Source organism: Thrips palmi, unplaced genomic scaffold, assembly GCF_012932325.1.
Source record: "Thrips palmi isolate BJ-2018 unplaced genomic scaffold, TpBJ-2018v1 HiC_scaffold_16, whole genome shotgun sequence".
NCBI lineage: Eukaryota > Metazoa > Arthropoda > Insecta > Thysanoptera > Thripidae > Thrips > Thrips palmi.
In genome coordinates, this window is record NW_023144625.1 from 6,737,235 (window position 1) to 6,753,362 (window position 16,128).

General features: G+C 61.0%; 3 protein-coding genes across 3 annotated transcripts; 2 read left to right on the forward strand and 1 right to left on the reverse strand.

Annotated features, from left to right (window-relative positions):
* Positions 1–740: 740 nt before the first annotated feature.
* On the forward strand, positions 741–2,553 carry LOC117642950 (the record flags this gene model as incomplete). Its single annotated transcript, XM_034381587.1, has 4 exons — positions 741–981; positions 1,050–1,195; positions 1,272–1,419; positions 1,496–2,553. Coding segments are annotated over 4 exons (1,593 nt in total), but the record flags the coding sequence as incomplete, so codon positions are not given.
* A 970-nt stretch (positions 2,554–3,523) lies between these two features.
* LOC117642660 (calmodulin-like) lies at positions 3,524–14,398 on the reverse strand. The gene is made up of 8 exons (XM_034381075.1): positions 14,246–14,398; positions 6,064–6,178; positions 5,859–5,957; positions 5,622–5,765; positions 4,694–4,812; positions 4,514–4,604; positions 4,378–4,434; positions 3,524–4,292 (listed from the first exon to the last, which is right to left on the reverse strand). Exons 1-8 carry the CDS (start codon positions 14,309–14,311, stop codon positions 4,159–4,161), a joined length of 825 nt encoding a protein of 274 aa, XP_034236966.1. The 5' UTR covers positions 14,312–14,398; the 3' UTR covers positions 3,524–4,158.
* Positions 8,006–10,543, forward strand: LOC117642661. Its single transcript, XM_034381076.1, has 4 exons — positions 8,006–8,362; positions 9,774–9,956; positions 10,051–10,224; positions 10,296–10,543. The coding sequence occupies exons 1-4, from the start codon at positions 8,315–8,317 to the stop codon at positions 10,479–10,481; spliced, it is 591 nt and encodes a 196-aa protein (XP_034236967.1). The 5' UTR covers positions 8,006–8,314; the 3' UTR covers positions 10,482–10,543.
* Positions 14,399–16,128: the final 1,730 nt, after the last annotated feature.

Sequence of the window (16,128 nt, forward strand, 5' to 3'; positions counted from 1 at the left end):
CCCGCCAGGCCGTACCTGCCCCCTCTGCCGCCGTCAACCCCCGCTCCCTACAGGCCACCAGTAACACTCAACCAGAACCTCGCCGCCGCCTACCGGCCACCAGCAACGACCAGACCACCGCCTCCTCCTCCCCCGCCTCCCAGCAGGCCGCCCCCACCACCCCCGCCACCATCCACAAGGCCTCCTCCTCCTCCCCCGCCGCCATCCACAAGGCCTCCTCCTCCTCCCCCACCGCCGTCAACTCGTCCTCCCCCACCCCCTCCTCCTCCAACAACTACCCGAAGACCATCAACCCCTGCCGCGCCATACCTGCCCCCGTTCCCGTCCAGCAGTGCCCCAGCTTACAAGCCCCAGCCCACCTATCAGACCCAGCGGCCTGCGTACCAACCACCCCAGACCACTCAGCGTCCGTACACCCCTGCCCCCACCTACCAAACCCAGCGCCCTGCGTACCAACCACCTCAAACCACTCAGCGCCCGTACACCCCAGCGCCGACCTACCAAACCCAGCGCCCCGCTTACCAGCCACCCCAAACCACGCAGCGTCCTTACACCCCCGCGCCGACCTACCAGACGCAGCGCCCTGCGTACCAGCCCCCATCAACCACCCAAAAGCCTTACACCCCTGCCCCGACCTACCAGACCCAGGCACCTGCCTACAAGCCTCCCCCTACCTTCGCGCCGTACCGCCCCAGCACCAACGCTCCCACATACTTGCCTCCCGTTGACGAATCCGCGTTGGGCCTGAACCTGGCTGCCGCCTACAGGCCTACGACCACCTCCCCCAAGCCCCCGCCTCCACCCCCTCCCCCAACCACCAGGCCACCCCCTCCCCCGCCCCCTCCATCGACGCCTGGTTACGTTTACAACAAGCCATCGCAGCCATCCACCACGCAGGGATACGTGTACAACAAGCCCACTCAGCCTCCCACTACAGAGGGATACTCTTACAATCCTCCCTCGACGCAGCCACCCCCGAAGGTAAGCAGCCATTCTCCTAAGAATGAAACGTTTGACCTGAAATCATGTGTGATGTCCGCGTCTTGCAGGCCCCTGGCTACGAGTACCCCGAGCCCGACCTGTCGCTGGGCCTCGCCGCGGCCAGGCTGGCAACAAGGTCAAGCCCACCACCACGACCACCGAGGAGCCCAGCGAGGGGCTTAGTCTGGACGCCGCCGGCCTCCAGGCACTCCAGGTCCGTTGCAGTCTTTCCGCACACTGCCTCATGAGACATTAGTTCCGCTCGACATTTGTTTGTGCTTGCCGTGCAGGACAAGAACGAGGACGGCCAGTACCACCCCGACGCCGACCACACCCACTGGGACATCCGCAAGTCCATCCCCGGCGAGCCCGGCACGGACTACCCCACGCTGGACTCCATCCCCGAGACCGGCTTCTCCTGCGACGGCCGCGCCGACGGTATGTCCTATCCGAAGTGCTTTCAGTGAAAACATTGCCTTGCTGGGAGTTGAAACTGCGACCTCCGTGTTTGCAGGCTACTACGCGGACGTGAGCACGCGCTGCCAGGTGTACCACGTGTGCTCGTCGCAGGCCGTCCCGGTCAAGAACTCCTTCATGTGCAACAACGGCTCCATCTTCAACCAGGAGCGCTTCGTGTGCGACTGGTGGCCCAACGTGGACTGCCCCAACTCGGAGCGCTCTTTCGACCTGAACCTGGAGATTGGAAAGACGCCCAACGCGCAGGGCGGCAGCGCTGACGCGGCCAGGCAGGCGTCGTACTCCGGCAGCAAGGCGGCTTCCTCGAACGCGTACAGCTCCGGCAGCTTCCAATCGGCGTCCCTGAGCTCCGACTCCAACATCGTGTCCGCCAACTTCAAGGGCGGCAGCGCGGCCGTGATCCCTCCCAAGGCCGCTGGCTCCGCCGGCAGCTCCTTCTCCGCTTCGGGCTCGGACTCCGGCATCGTGTCCACCAGCTTCAACGGTGGCAGCGCGTCCGTCATCCCGCCCAAGTCCGGCACGTTCGCGGTGGCGCCGTCCTCCAGCAACGGCATCGACAACGACGACAGCCTGGCGGCCTCGCTGTCGTCATCGCTGCCGTCGGGGGCCTCCGCGCCCGGGGCCTCCGCGCCCGCCGAGGAGCCGCCGCTGTCGTCCAGCCTCGACGACAACTCGCTGTACCGCCAGAACGCCGCGTCGTCGGCGTCGTCGGCGTCGTCCGAGGGCGCGCTGTCGTACCCGGGGCCGTCCGCCGGCTTCTCGGCCGACATCGCGACGGCCGGCATCGACCTGCGCTCCGGCTTCAGCAGCTCGGGCCGCCTCAGCCCCGCCGCCACGTCCTCGCTCAGGGCCTCGTTCGCCAGGAGCGCGAAGCAGGTGAGCGCGGCCGACGAGGCGGTGGTGGCCGCCGGCTCCAGCCAGGCCGCCGTCAGGTTCGGCGAGCGGCTGCCCGGCGCGCGCAGCGGCAACGCCAACAACGCCAACAACGGCCCCGCCAAGGACCTGGAGGCGCCCGGCTCCACCTTCAAGCGGAGACGCTACGTCGTGACGCGCAGACGCCGCGTGCCCGTGCACGAGAAGCGCGCCGAGGCGTAGAGTGCCCATGCGGCGGGACTGATGAGGGGAACTACGACGGACGCGTTCCCGCCGAGGCGTAGACTGCCCATGCGGCGGGACTGATGAGGGGAACTACGACGGACGCGTTCCCGCCGAGGCGTAGACTGCCCATGCGGCGGGACTGATGAGGGGAACTACGACGGACGCGTTCCCGCCGAGGCGTAGACTGCCCATGCGGCGGGACTGATGAGGGGAACTACGACGGACGCGTTCCCGCCGAGGCGTAGGCTGCCCATGCGGCGGGACTGATGAGGGGAACTACGAAGGACGCGTTCCCGCCGACGCTCAAATTTGCTCCGCACTGCCCGCCCAGCGCCTCGCGAAAGGACCACCTGATAGAAAAAAATGATAATGTAAGAAAATGGGCGGAACTGGCCAGGAGAGTTGTCAGTTTGAAATGCTAGCCGAAATAGTCTGCAAGTCGTGTTACCTCAAGTATACTTTACTTATCGTCAGTATTAGTCGAGACGAGTTAGTATTTGCTGCAACATGAAAGACAAAAAAAAAATGAAAAATGGATTTTTGTTGCCTTCTGTGGTACCATGATTACGGAGCACAGGGATGCGGGAGGACTTCCCCAGCAGAATTGGTCTTGCAGGTAGAAGTGGTGCCATGTCTTTAAACCTAGTGATAAAGTCGAGTGATTAAATAACTAATGCCTGCATATGCATGAATTAGTTTCTAAAAATCGAACCATCGGGTAGTTGTATGTAAGGGATTGAATTAAGAAAAATCTATCATAAACATGAAAATGTGAGACGATCGTACAAAGGTTTTATTTAGAAATATGATAATGTTAAGACTTATTTTATATGCTCCAAACTGAAAAGTTTTATGGTAGATGTTAGTGTTATGTTTCTTGTTTTCACCGCATGAGATTGAGTGTTAGTGCGTGTGGATGACTGCTGACTGCCTATGTTGTTGATACTTTTGTAAGAAATAAAAAATCTTTCTTCTAGAAGGGTGTCTTTTTTATTTAACAACAAATGGAACTTTCAAAAAGTGACGTAACAGTATGAACCAACGATAAAAACTGACTTAACAACTAATTAATGGAGGTTTAAACTCCGTGCAAAGACTCACAGAAAGTTTGATTTCAAAGTAGAAGGCGGAGGACAAACATAACTGCGTGCCAAATTCCAAAACAAAAACAAAACAAACAAAAAACAGAATCACAAGAAGAATAAAATTTTAAAGACGAGGGCAGAAACAAAACGCCCCATTGAAATCTATGACAGCAAGGTGCACACTCGCAACAAATGTCGACATACCTGACACGGGTTTTTGGCACATTATGTCAGCCAATGACACATCCAGCACTAGCCCAGGGAGAGCGCCCAGGAGCTAGGTACAAAATTTCAGATCCTTTTCCAACTTTATTCATATCATTTTATGAGACGTTCAGGGGTACTCTATTGGTCAAAATAAGGCATCGTTTGTCTCCCAATATTTTTTTAATGTGCCTTTATGCCGCGATCGCGATTAGAGAGAAAAAGAGCAATTATTACAAGAAGGAATTACGAATCAGAGATCTGAACATACATAGGACCGCAAAAAAATAAGAATATCGTAGCTGGTCCTCGCTCAGACGCAGTCCACCACGAGCTGGAGGTCGTGCTCGTCCTGCTCGCCACCCTCACCGCCCCCCTGATCCTCGTCGCAGTCTTCGTCGCCGTCGCTGTCCCCGTCGCCGGGCTCCCCCAGGGCGTGGACGAACTCTGCCGACGACAAACAACGTCCAAAAGTTGTAGGCATGCAATTAAAAATTGTAGTGTAACATGACACAAGGATCCACAGCGTTACCGTAAAAATCGATGCGTCCGTCCCCATCAACATCCACTTCCTTGATCATGTCCTCGACTGGAACAAACCGAAAGCACCCTCGTCAAAAACAATCCCCCTGTAAGTTTAAAAACATGTAGAATAATGAAGTTTTTACTTTCTTCCTCCGACAAGTCCTCTCCGAGGCACTGCAGCACTGCGCGCAGGTCGGACGCCACGATGTAGCCCCGGTTGTGTTTGTCAAACACCTAGAAGAGAATAGCAAACAAAAACGAAAGTTAAAATAAAACCATTTCTGAGAACAACTTGACTGCACTGGTTTTATTTTCACTCTTACCCGGAAAGCGTCCCGCAGCTCCTTCTCTTCCTGGTCGGCCGAGGGCGCGCTGTCGCTGCTGTTGGCGCCCATGTTGGACACGATCTCCACGAACTCCTCGAAGCTGAAGCAGCCGTCGCCTGCGAACAGTGCAGCGGACACCTTCAGCGTCATTGACGAGTCACCGAGGAGTCACCGAGACGTCGCCGCGTCTGCGCGTCACGGCGGCCCGCACGCCAAGCGCGCCGTCTTTGCGGTGGTGGTCGGTGGTGGTCCGCGCCTTAGTCCGAGCCGCCCGCACTGCGAGGCACTGCAAGGTCGAGGTCAACGGTGCGGCGAGAAGGCGCTGCTGATGGACAGCCGGAGGCCTCTGGTCGCTTCTACTTTTCCTCTGCGTCCGTCCGTCCGTCTGTCTGTCTGTCTGTCTGTCTGTCTGTCTGACTGTCCGGCGCCTCACTCCCACCTGTCTGTCGGGATGTCACTCCACCGCGGGGTCGCGGTGGCGCAACGGCATCCTCGATTAATCTCGCTTCGCCGAACTCAACGTCTTCTGGCCAGCCTGACTACCCAGGGCTCTCCAGAGGCTGCGCGCCCGGCGTCCGCCGGGTAGGCAACCCAACGCGCGCGCGCGCCGGCCGGCCGGCCTACCCGGGGCCCGGCAGGCGCGCTGCACCGCACAGTGGGCCAGAAGACCGGTGGAGGCGGACAAAACTCTAGACGCGTTTTGAGCTCCAGAGTCGCTTAGTGGGAGTCGAACCGAACGTGTGACCCCACCAATGAATTGCTCTCCTAATGAGGAATCCATTGGCGAGGTCACACGTTCGGTTCGAGTCCCATTTAGCGACTCTGGAGCTCAAAACGCGTCTAGAGTTTTGTCCGCCTCCGCCGGTCTTCTGGCCCACTGTCGCCACCACCTTCGGGCCACACCTTCGGGGAAGGTTGCTCTCACCGTCGATGTCCACCTCGCGCAGCATGTCGTGCAGCTCCTCCTCGCGCGCGAACTGCCCCAGCGAGCGCATGACGCGGCCCAGCTCCTCCTGCGTGATGCTGCCGTCGCCGTCCTTGTCGAACAGGCTGAACGCCTCGCGGAACTCTGCGAAGACGAAGACAGTCGACTTGAGCGGGAGCGGAACGCCAGGGCTAGGAGGGTGCGAAGCGAGGTGCGAGGGGGCAGCCTTCGACTTGCCTTTCATCTGGGCCTTGGACACCAGCGGCCCTGTCTTGGTCGCCGCCGCCGCCGCGCTCCGGGACGCCGTCGGCGCGTCCTGCACTGGGGGCGTGTTGCCTGCGGCACGGCATGGACACCGGCGTCAAACACCGTCCACAAGGGAAGGGTCTACCAACAGTCAAATAAAAGACATTTTACGCGATGTTGATGGCACAGGACTCACCCTCGCGGTACCAGCCGTCGCCCGGCCGCCACGGCGCGCTGGCGGCCTGCTGCGACTGCCGCGGCTGGTGCTGCGGGCTGCATCCCGGCGTGGAGGAGCCGCCTGTCTGCCGCGTCTGGAAAAGCCAAAACTCATCTTACTCGGGATTCGAACCCGGGGACTCCCTCTCCACACGCCGACTCCCACCGCGCGGCTCGCCGCCGGCCGTCTAACGTGATTTGCCGCTATCGCTATTCATGAGGGAAGGCGAGTCCAACTCTGCGGAAAGTGTGGAGCGGTGGCCGGCTGGCTCCGAACAGCGCTTCGTCGCTCTGTCTCTCTCGCACTCGCAGAGCGGCCCTTCAGGGTGCGAGAGAGACAGAGCGACGAAACCAGCCACCGGCCCAGCCCGTCTCAATGCAGCTGCTGGTGGCGGCCAACTTTCTGGTCGATTTCGAACGTTCTTTCTTTCCCTCCACTGCCCCCGCTCCCCCACCCTGCCATCCGTCATGCCGGCTGCGCCACTGGCAGTACAGGCCTGGCAGAACTGGGCCGCGGGATTTCTCATTTTTGCGCCACGCTTGGGTGCGGCGCGGACGGGCGCGAGGCGCGAGTGCGATAACGCGAGGGAACAAGGGGTGGACGCCTCTGCCTGTTGCCTCGCACCCCACGCCACTGGAGGGAGAGAGGCTTCGCTTTTCGTGCCTTTTCACGCGCCGCTCCCCGCGCTCGAGTGTGAGGGGATGATTCTCCAGCCAGAGCCAAGGCCGCCAAGGCCGCCAAGGGTGCGGGTAATCCCTACCAGCACCGCCCGCCTGTCGGCCTGTCGGCCTGTTCGCCTGTCGGGATGGCAAAATGCACTAGGGGGAGGGGGGGATGCAGGGCAGCACGTTGGAATAGACAGCACAGCGGGGACAGCTCTCTCTCTCCCTCTCCCTCCCCCCCCTCTCTCTCTCTCTCTCTCTCTCTCTCTTCTCTCTCTCTCTCACTCACTACACACACACACACACGCCCGAGGCGTCCTGAATGGGTGCGAGTGTGACAGGCAGACGGGCCCCGTTCGGAATTAAATTGCAGAAGGACTAGGCCCTCCCCTTCGGTCGCAGCAGCAGCGCGGCAGTCGGTGTCCGTCTCTCTCGCACTTGTGCGCGACGTGTGACGAGTGCGACAGAGATCAGTCTGCAGGACCCCTTGCCTGGTCGGCCTACCCGACTGAGCCCCCCAGCCGCCCCAGCCTGCCTGCTGCAGCCCTCGACCGCAGATCCTGAAACTGCGACGCGCCCCGCCCCGCCCCGCCCCGCCCCACCCCACCCCGCCCCGCCCCGCCCCGCTCCGCCCCGCCCCGCCCCGCCCCGCCTCGCCCCGCCCACTTACCCACTTTGCCTGCCGCTCGGGGCGAGCGCTGCGCTCCTTGATAGAGTCCTCCACCCTGGCCAACTTAACCCCCCACTCCCCCCTTTACCGAAACGCCCTGCCAGGGAATTCCAACTCCATCGGCGGCGAAGTTCACCGACTTCGCGCGGCACGGCAACGCGGCAGAGGCACGGCCGTTGAAAAAGAAAGAAAATACAGTTGCGACAAAAAAATAATCTTGAAACCAAGTGAATTGCAGTGACGGTGACAGGCCTGATGGTCAATTGCTCACGCAGATAATAATTCGGCAGGAATAGCCGCACAGCCTTCGGAAGGGCTGTCGCCGGCTGTCACAGTTTGCAAGGATGGGTATCGGAGTGAGTCGTGTTTCCGCGGGTTTGTTGTAATCTGGATCTGGGCGCCGAGCCGTGGCAGTGACGACACTGCGCACGCACACGGCATCGGGTCATTTGCCGACGCCGGAGTGCCGGAAAAAAGTGCCGATGCCACACCGGTGGCGTGCAGCTGCACTGGAGCGAGGCGGAAAAAAAAGCTTAATCAAAAAACGTCAAAAGTTGACGGTGCTGTGGCACTTGATCGCCATGTGCGACTCCGGCGCCGTCGCCGTCTTGTCCGGGACTCGGATCGGGGAGCAACGTTCTCTCGCACCAGCCGCGAAGCTATTCTCAGAACGATCCGCGCCCGAATTCCCGAAAGTGACCGCGGAAAGCACAAAGTCACTGCCCGCTCCGACTTTTCCTCTGCGGCAGCCGAACATTGCTTCCGACACGCGGTGCTTCGCGTGGGTCATGATGGCTTCCGGAATTAGTCTCTCGGCGCGTGAGGCGTGAAGCACTTCTGCAGCAGCGCGGCGCGCGACGGAGGCAGCCCGCCAGAGCGACGTCAGGGCCGCACGACCATGCCATGGGTTACCGCCGCCGCAGCGCTCGTCCTCGCCGCCACACAGGTTGGTTCCGAGACTGGGGTGCTCCGGGTTCTCTTTCGTATTCCCTGTGACTGCGCGAAGTTACGGTGCACAGTGGGCCAGAAGACCGGCGCAGCGGCCAAAACTCTAGACGCGTTTTGAGCTCCAGAGTCGCCAAACAGGACTCGAAGCGATCGTGTGACCCCACCAATGGATTCCTCGTTCGGAGAGCAAGCGATCGTGTGACCCCACCAATGGATTCCTCGTTCGGAGAGCAAGCGATCGTGTGACCCCACCAATGGATTCCTCGTTCGGAGAGCAATCCATTGGTGCACGCAAAAAAATAAAAGTCAGTCCAGAGCTAACTTTCTTAGTTGGCGTTTTTTAGCACCACAGCTAAAAAAATTGCAACTCTGCTAGCGACCTCTGCTGAGTAGCGCTGCTCCTTTAGTTGAGGGTCTGCCGGAGGTCGGCTTTCCCGGAACCTATATTTCTGGAGGATTCAGCTACCTCAGTTTGCTGCAGTGCTAATCAATGGCTGCAAAAATGGGATTTACAATGCAGCAAAAATGTTTAGGAGATAGGGCAAGGCTACGTTCGTTCCGTGGCGCTTCGCTCGCGCTGGTGGCTAGCAGTGAGAGATGGGTTAGTCGGGGAACGGATGCTCCCCGCGTCCTCACCGTGACATCACCCATGGTCAGCAATTTTTAAAGTCCCTTGAGACTTGACTCTCCCGGAGGAGCCTTACGCCTCAGGACGAATGGTCCGTCTTAGACAGAAAATCCCGCACCTTCTAATAAATATCACAATCATGAAGAATTCTACAATGCTAATGCAGCTAGAGTTGTTTCCAATGCCACTAATCTCCGTTTTCTCCATAGCTAAATTTACCCAGCTAATAATTTTTAGCTGTGCAGCTAAAAATTTTGCTGGGCCTACAGAGCTAGATAAATTAGCACTGGTGCTAACTTTTTAGCTCTGAATCGATTTATTTTTTTGCGTGTGGGGTCACACGTTCGGTTCAAGTCCCATTTAGCGACTCTGGAGCTCAAAACGCGTCTAGAATTTTGGCCGCTCCACCGGTCTTCTGGCCCACTGTGCGGTGCTCTCCCGAGCTTCTGAAGCGGACGCAAAAACAACAGCAGAAAGTCCTCCACCCGCAGTGGCGTGCGCAGAAATTTAGAAAGGGGGGGGTCAGGCCACGCTTTTTGCCTACTTACAGGGGGAAAGTGGCGCAATTTGCCTACCTTTCAGGCGGCTGTCTAGTGGCCAAAGGGGGGGGTCATGACCCCCCTGACCCCCCCCCCCTGCGCACGCCACTGTCCACCCGAAGACCAAAACGGGGCCAGCCGACGGCCGACGGTCTTTGACATCGCGGTTGTGGGTCTGGCTGCGGTTCTCCTTGCGTCCGCTTGCCGCGCTAGGCAGAGCGCTGAGAGCGTTGGCGGCGCAGTGGCCGCTTCGGGACGCCGAGGCCGCCAGCCTCAAGCTGGAGATGCGGCCCAAGTACATCAAGGCGTGCGAGCTCCCCAACAACGCCATCGAGAACCTCCACGTGGTGTACGACATGGTGGGCCGTGACGTCACCTTCTCCCTCAACGGCACCGTGAGCCGCAGCGTCCCCCGCTGGACCAAGGCAAGCAGGGCAAGCACGCCGTCAACAACCGGGGGTGACTTTCGGGTCGTCTCGAGGCGCCCCGGCGTGACACGACTACTTGTGCGTGATACAGATCAGGCTGACCGCCGACAAGTGCGACGAGGTGGTGTCGAACAGCAGGTGCGCGCCGTTCAAGACCTTGGACTTCGGCGACGCCGCCGGCTGCATGGCCATGATGAACAAGAACATGCCTTGGTCCAAGATCGTCAGCGACCTGCGTCCGAAGCTCAGCTGCCCCGCCACCAAGGTGAGTGTCCACTGTTGACGGAGGAGTCGTTGGCATGAAAAGTTTTTGTCCGAATTGCATCGTGCCGGCAGGCTAACTACACGCTGCGCAACGGCATGCTGTCCATGGAGGCCCTCAACAGCCTGGCCTCGACGTACCGCCTGGAGGGGCCCATCTGGCGGGTGCGCGCCATCTTCCTGGAAGCCAAGGGCGCCCTGCACTGTTGCTTCGAGGGGGCGGGGGAGTTCTTCCGCGTGCGGAGCCGGCCGTCGGGCTGACACCACACCGCATGAAGCCACGTCGTCTTAGACCGGAATCAGCCGAAAATTCGCTTACCAAACCCTGATCTTTATTTCACAGAGTGCATGCCGGCTGGCAGGCCACGGCCCGCACAAAGGCGCACTGCCGCGAGGACACGCAGGCAGGCCAGCAGAGCAGGGGGCAGGGTGCAGTGCGGGGGAGAAGATTAGGAGACAAAGGAGCTGCATAACGGTAGTGGGTAGAGACGGAAGAGATTGTGTGTGTGAGAGAGAGAGAGACAGCGAGGATGAGAGAGCGCGGCACGGCTGGCGCGCCGCACAGTGGGCCAGAAGACCGGTGGAGGCGGCCAAAACTCTAGACGCGTTTTGAGCTCCAGAGTCGCTACATAGGGCTCGAACCGAGCGTGTGACCCCACCAACGGATTGCTTTCCAAACGAGGAATCCATTGGTGTGGTCACGCGTCCGGTTCGAGTCCCATTTCGCGACTCTGGAGCTCAAAACGCGTCTAGAGTTTTGGCCGCCTCCACCGGTCTTCTGGCCCACTGTGCGGCGGAGCGCGGAGCGCCGGGAAGGTGGGCACCGCGGCGACGCGGCGACACGGCGGTGCGGCGGGGCAGGCTATCCCACGGACCGCAGGCGCTACGCGGCGCTACGGGACGGGTGCAGCGGCGCGGAGCAGGAGCTGCTGCCGCTGGCTGGGGAGTGGAGTGGGGGTGGGGGGTTTATTATGACAAAAGGGATGCCACGACACGTGGCGAAGCGACGCCCCGCCCGCGACGCCCCAGCCGCGTGGAGGCGCGCGGAGGCACGGCTCGCCACGCCACGCTCCGCGCCGCACCGCGGGCAGCGTTGAGCCGTGAGCGGCATGAGCAGCGTGAGCGCAGGGATGCTGTGGGAAAATCAATACGGGCGAGGGTGGGGGCAGGGTGGGGGGAGGGGGTGGGGGCGGCGCGAAGGAGTCGAGGGGGGCGGCGCGAGGAATACAAGGAGTACTAGGGATACAGGGGCACCGGATTAAAGTCGGAGCGAGACGCGCGACCCGTCGTGAAGGGCTTTCACGTCAGCGGGCATCAGCGCAGCACAGCTGCCAGGGGATCTGCACGTCAGCGCGGCGGGCGCGCCGAGCTTTCTCGTTGCGTCCTCGACGGGGTTGTCGCGCCGGGGGCAGAGAGAGAGGCAAGGAGAGAGAGAAGAAGAGAAAGAGACAGAGAGAGAGGGGGGGCAAGGATAGAGAAGGGAGAAACCGAGAGGCAAGGAGAGAGAGAAGAAAGAGAGAGAGGCAAGGAGAGAGAGAGAGTGAGTGAAAGAGGGAGAGAGAAGGGAGGGACAAACAACTTGGCGACTGCGCCGCACACAGCCGAGGAGTCATGGTGGACTGGGTTGATTTATTGCAGCCTGTGCAGCACCAGGTGAGGGTGAGGGTGATGGGCAGGAGGGGCGAGGGCAGGGGGATGCGCCACCTGCAAGAACGCCTCGCCACGCCTCGCCACGCCACGCCACGCCACGCCACGCCTCGCCTCGCCTCGCCTCGCCTCGCCACGCCTCGCCACGCCACGCCACGCCTCGCCACGCCACGCAACGCCACGCCACGCCTCGCCTCGCCTCGCCACGCCACGCCTCGCCTCGCCTCGCCACGCCTCGCCTCGCCTCGCCACGCCACGCCACGCCACGCCACGCCACGCCACGCCACGCCACGCCACGCCACGCCTCGCCTCGCCTCGCCACGCCTCGCCTCGCCACGCCACGCCACGCCACGCCACGCCACAGACGACGTCCAGCCCCTGCCCCCTCCCCCTCCCCCGAGCACCTCGGCCCGCTCAACCAGCCCGGCCCTTCCCTTCGCACTTGCAGCCCTTCCCAGCCCTTCCCGCGGCCATCCGCCGAGTCATTTATCATTTCCCCGGGCCGAACTTGTTGGCCGGGGAGATCCTTTCACTTTACACGGTTTTTCCAACAGATTGCTCCGCCGCCCCTGCCCCCCCCCCCCTACCCCCACCAGACCAGCCGACGGAGCTTTAATGGTCTGGCATAATCTTTTAAATTAACCGTGCCGTGTCTTTTATTGTTTCCCACGGGCGCCCCGCTGCTGTGCGCCCCGCGCCCCGCCACTGGGCTGCTAGTTTCACCCCCTAGTCCCTGTCCCTGCCTGTCCCAGTCCACTTCGGCGGCCTCCGCTCCGCGACACAGTGGGCCAGAAGACCGGTGGCGGCGGCAAAAATTCTAGACGCGTTTTGAGCTCCAGAGTCGCTAAATGGGACTCGAACCGAACGTGTGACCCCACCAATGGATTGCTCTCCGAACGAGGAATCCATTGGTGGGGTCTGACGCTCGGTTCGAGTCCCATTTAGCGATTCTGGGGCTCAAAACGCGTCAAGAGTTTTGGCCGCCTTTACAGGTCTTCTGGCACGTGCGCGACGTTCCCTCTCCCGAGTCGCGCCTTGCTCTTTCCCCTTCCTCTCCGCCCCGCGGCTTAAGCCTCCGCCACCTCGTAAGCCCTTCGAGTCAAGGCGCTAACCCGCCGCCGTGGGCGCGCGCACACTCACACACACAGACACACACATCCGGAGCGCGGGAACGGGCGGCACGCAACACCTACACCGCAAGCGACCGCAAGGTTTTAATCGAGCGGCGTGCGGCGCGCGCGCGCTTTCCCGCCAACACGACAAACGGCTTAAACTGTCGCGCGGTGGTGCGGTGGCGCGGTGGTGCGGTGGCGGGCTGGCTAGGCGCGGGCGCCTCCCCCTCCTCTTCCTCCACAGCAGACACGTACAGTCAATCATTTCCATATTCCATCGCGGCCCGCGACGCGCGCCCCGTCATCGGCAGCCAGTCCGACAACGAGCAATAACGCGAACCCCGGCCGGCCCGCCGCCGCCGCACTTCGCACCCCGTGCCGGTCTGCCCCTCCCCCCCCCTCTCTTTTCCACCGGCGGCGGGGCGCACCGTCGTCACCCAAGGACGGGAGGAGACCTCTCGATATTCTGCGCGACATCCACTTTGCCATTTCAATTTCCTGATGCTTCGATTGAGGCGCCTCTCCCCTCCTCTTCGGCCACGGGAGCAGACTCGCTCCTGGCTGCCCGTCTGCCCTCTGCCTGTGCGTCTGTCTGTCTGTCTGTCTGTCTGTCTGTCTGTCTGTCTGTCTGTCTGTCTGTCTGTCTGTCTGTCTGTCTGTCTGTCTGTCTGTCAGTCAGTCAGTCAGTCAGTCAGTCAGTCCGTCTGTCTGTCTGTCCGTCTGTCTGTCTGTCTGTCTGTCTGTCTGTCCGTCCGTCCGTCCGTCTGTGTCTGTCTGTCTGCCTGCCTGTTGAGGACGTCCTTCCCTATCTCCGCCGTGCCTCTCTCGAAACGCAATCAGGAGGACGAGTCTGGCGTGGGCGTGGTGCGGCGTGGTGGTCTTGGCGCCAAGCCTGCCCGGTCCGCACCGCACCGCGCGCCCTGCCACCTGATAAAGAGCAGCACAGTTGGTCCGTCCTCCTCTGCAAAGCACGAGGCAGGCTCCCCCCCCCCGTATTCCAGAAAGTGCCATCCGATGACGTCATCGTCATTACCCGGCTCGTAATTAGAGTGGCCAGCGACAAAGCGGCGGCACGGCCCGCCACGACCTGCCATCGTTATTCCGAGCGTTATTCGCGCGAGAGGGGGGGAGAGACTGAGATGGATCAGATGCTCTTTTTGGAGGGCATCCGCGTAGGTGGGAGAGAGACAAATCCATCAATAACCCTCAACAATTTCGGATATTTTCACCCCTCCTCTGGAAAGTGTCTTTTTCTTCCGTTTTTACCTGTAGCATGGTGGCTAATTGCGCTAGAGGACTGCGTTTTGGACCCTTCTTGGCGCGATCACCCATCCCAACCGAAGTCGGTCTCTTCCCTCGGCCCCTCAGGCCTCTCCACTGCACTAGACTCGCGGGCGCTGCGGCGAGGACTAGCGAGAGCCTCTCTCTATCGGGGTCGGTCCCGCCGGCCGGTCTAATCTAAAGAATCTTGCCCGCCAAAGAGTGGAAGTGTGTCCAAGTGTCGCCGACGCAGTGCACCAGTGGGACGGCGTGAAAACGCCCACGAGAAGGCGTCGCCTACTTTTATCTCTGGTGGAAAAAAAAACCGCGTTGACAGGTGTGGAATGGTGTGTCAGTTAAGGAAACAAACGCAAATTATCGACAAAAGTTTACGACGGAAGCGGTCCCAGTAGTCAGTCCGCCGCGGGGCTCAGACGTGTTTGCTGTGGCCGACGGGCCCCGTGGGGTTCCGAATAATTGGTGGAAGCGATTGAGTATCCGGTGGGACTGCTCAAAAAGTGGCCGCGTGGCGTGAACTTGTTTGTTTCTGTTGATGGGGCTGGCGGCTAACGCGGCTAACGCCTCGCGCGTCGTGGCTCTGGGGGCGACTGACCGGTTGCCCAGTGTTCTGCCGCTCCGCCGCGCTGCCATGCCGCCTCGCAGCTCACATTTCCACGCCCCTAAAAGCCGTTGCTCGAGGGGTGACCCACTGTGAAAATCAGTGTACAACGAGTGTGGGAATGTGTTGGAATGTGCAAGATTTCTGCTGTATTTGTCACACGTGTTGCCTACTTACAGGCGATTTTCCCTCCAGGTTGAGGGAATGTGTTCAAATTTTGTACAATGAATGTGGGTAGTTGTTCCCCCCTCGACATTGCTCGTCTCTCTGTCTCGAGCGACGAAGCGCTTACTTACCACGAGCCCCCTGATCTGGCTGACGAGCGGCGAGCTGGACAGGAAGTTCTGCACGGCGCTCACGATGTTGTTCTGGGGCGCCTGCTGATGCTGCTGCTGCCCCTGGCCTTGGCCCTGGCCGTGCGGGCCCGCCGACGCGGGCCGCTCACCGCCCCACGGACGCACCAGCCTGCAGGACGACAAGAGGAACGGGATGAAGGCGGCGACACGACGAGGTCGAGGGGCGCGGCACAGTGGGCCAGAAGACCGGTGGAGGCGGCCGAAACTCTGGACGCGTTTTGAGCGCCAGAGTCGCTAAATGGGACTCGAACCGAACGTGTGACCCCACCAATGGATTCCTCGTTCGGAGAGCAACCCATTGGTGGGGTCACACTCACACGTTCGTTTCGAGTGCCATTTAGCGACTCTGGAGCGCAAAACGCGTCTGGAGTTTTGGCCGCCCGCGCCGGTCTTCTGGCCCACTGTGCGCGCGGGGTGCTGCTTGGCCTCGGGCTTGGCCCGTTGGATGAGTCGCGCTGTGGTGCCGACAGTGCCAACCCTCCCGGCGGCAATGGCTTCATGAACTAGGAACAGCGACATGCACCGCCGCGCGCCAGCAGCCAGCCAGCCATCCCATTCACAGCGCCCATTTCATTTCCCGCTCCACTGCCCACAGAGCCCCGTGCCTGCGCCCAGCTAAAAAATGCAAAAAAATGCAAAATACAATGCAAAAGAGAAAAAACGCTGAAAAAGACCGGTATGCTTGAATGTCTCTAATTTCGACCAATGACACGAGAGAACTAGAGGCAGGGAGAAGAAGTTCGGGCGAGCAGAGTGCCCGGTGTTCCCCGAGCGGGCGAGCCGCGGAATGGAACGACCCCTTCGGACCGATACAGCCCTCTTATTCTGGCCGCGTCCTCCGCTGCCCCGTGCTGAGAATGCCGGGGCGGGGCGGGGCGGGGCGGGGCGGGGCGGGGCGGGGCGGGGCTGGGTGG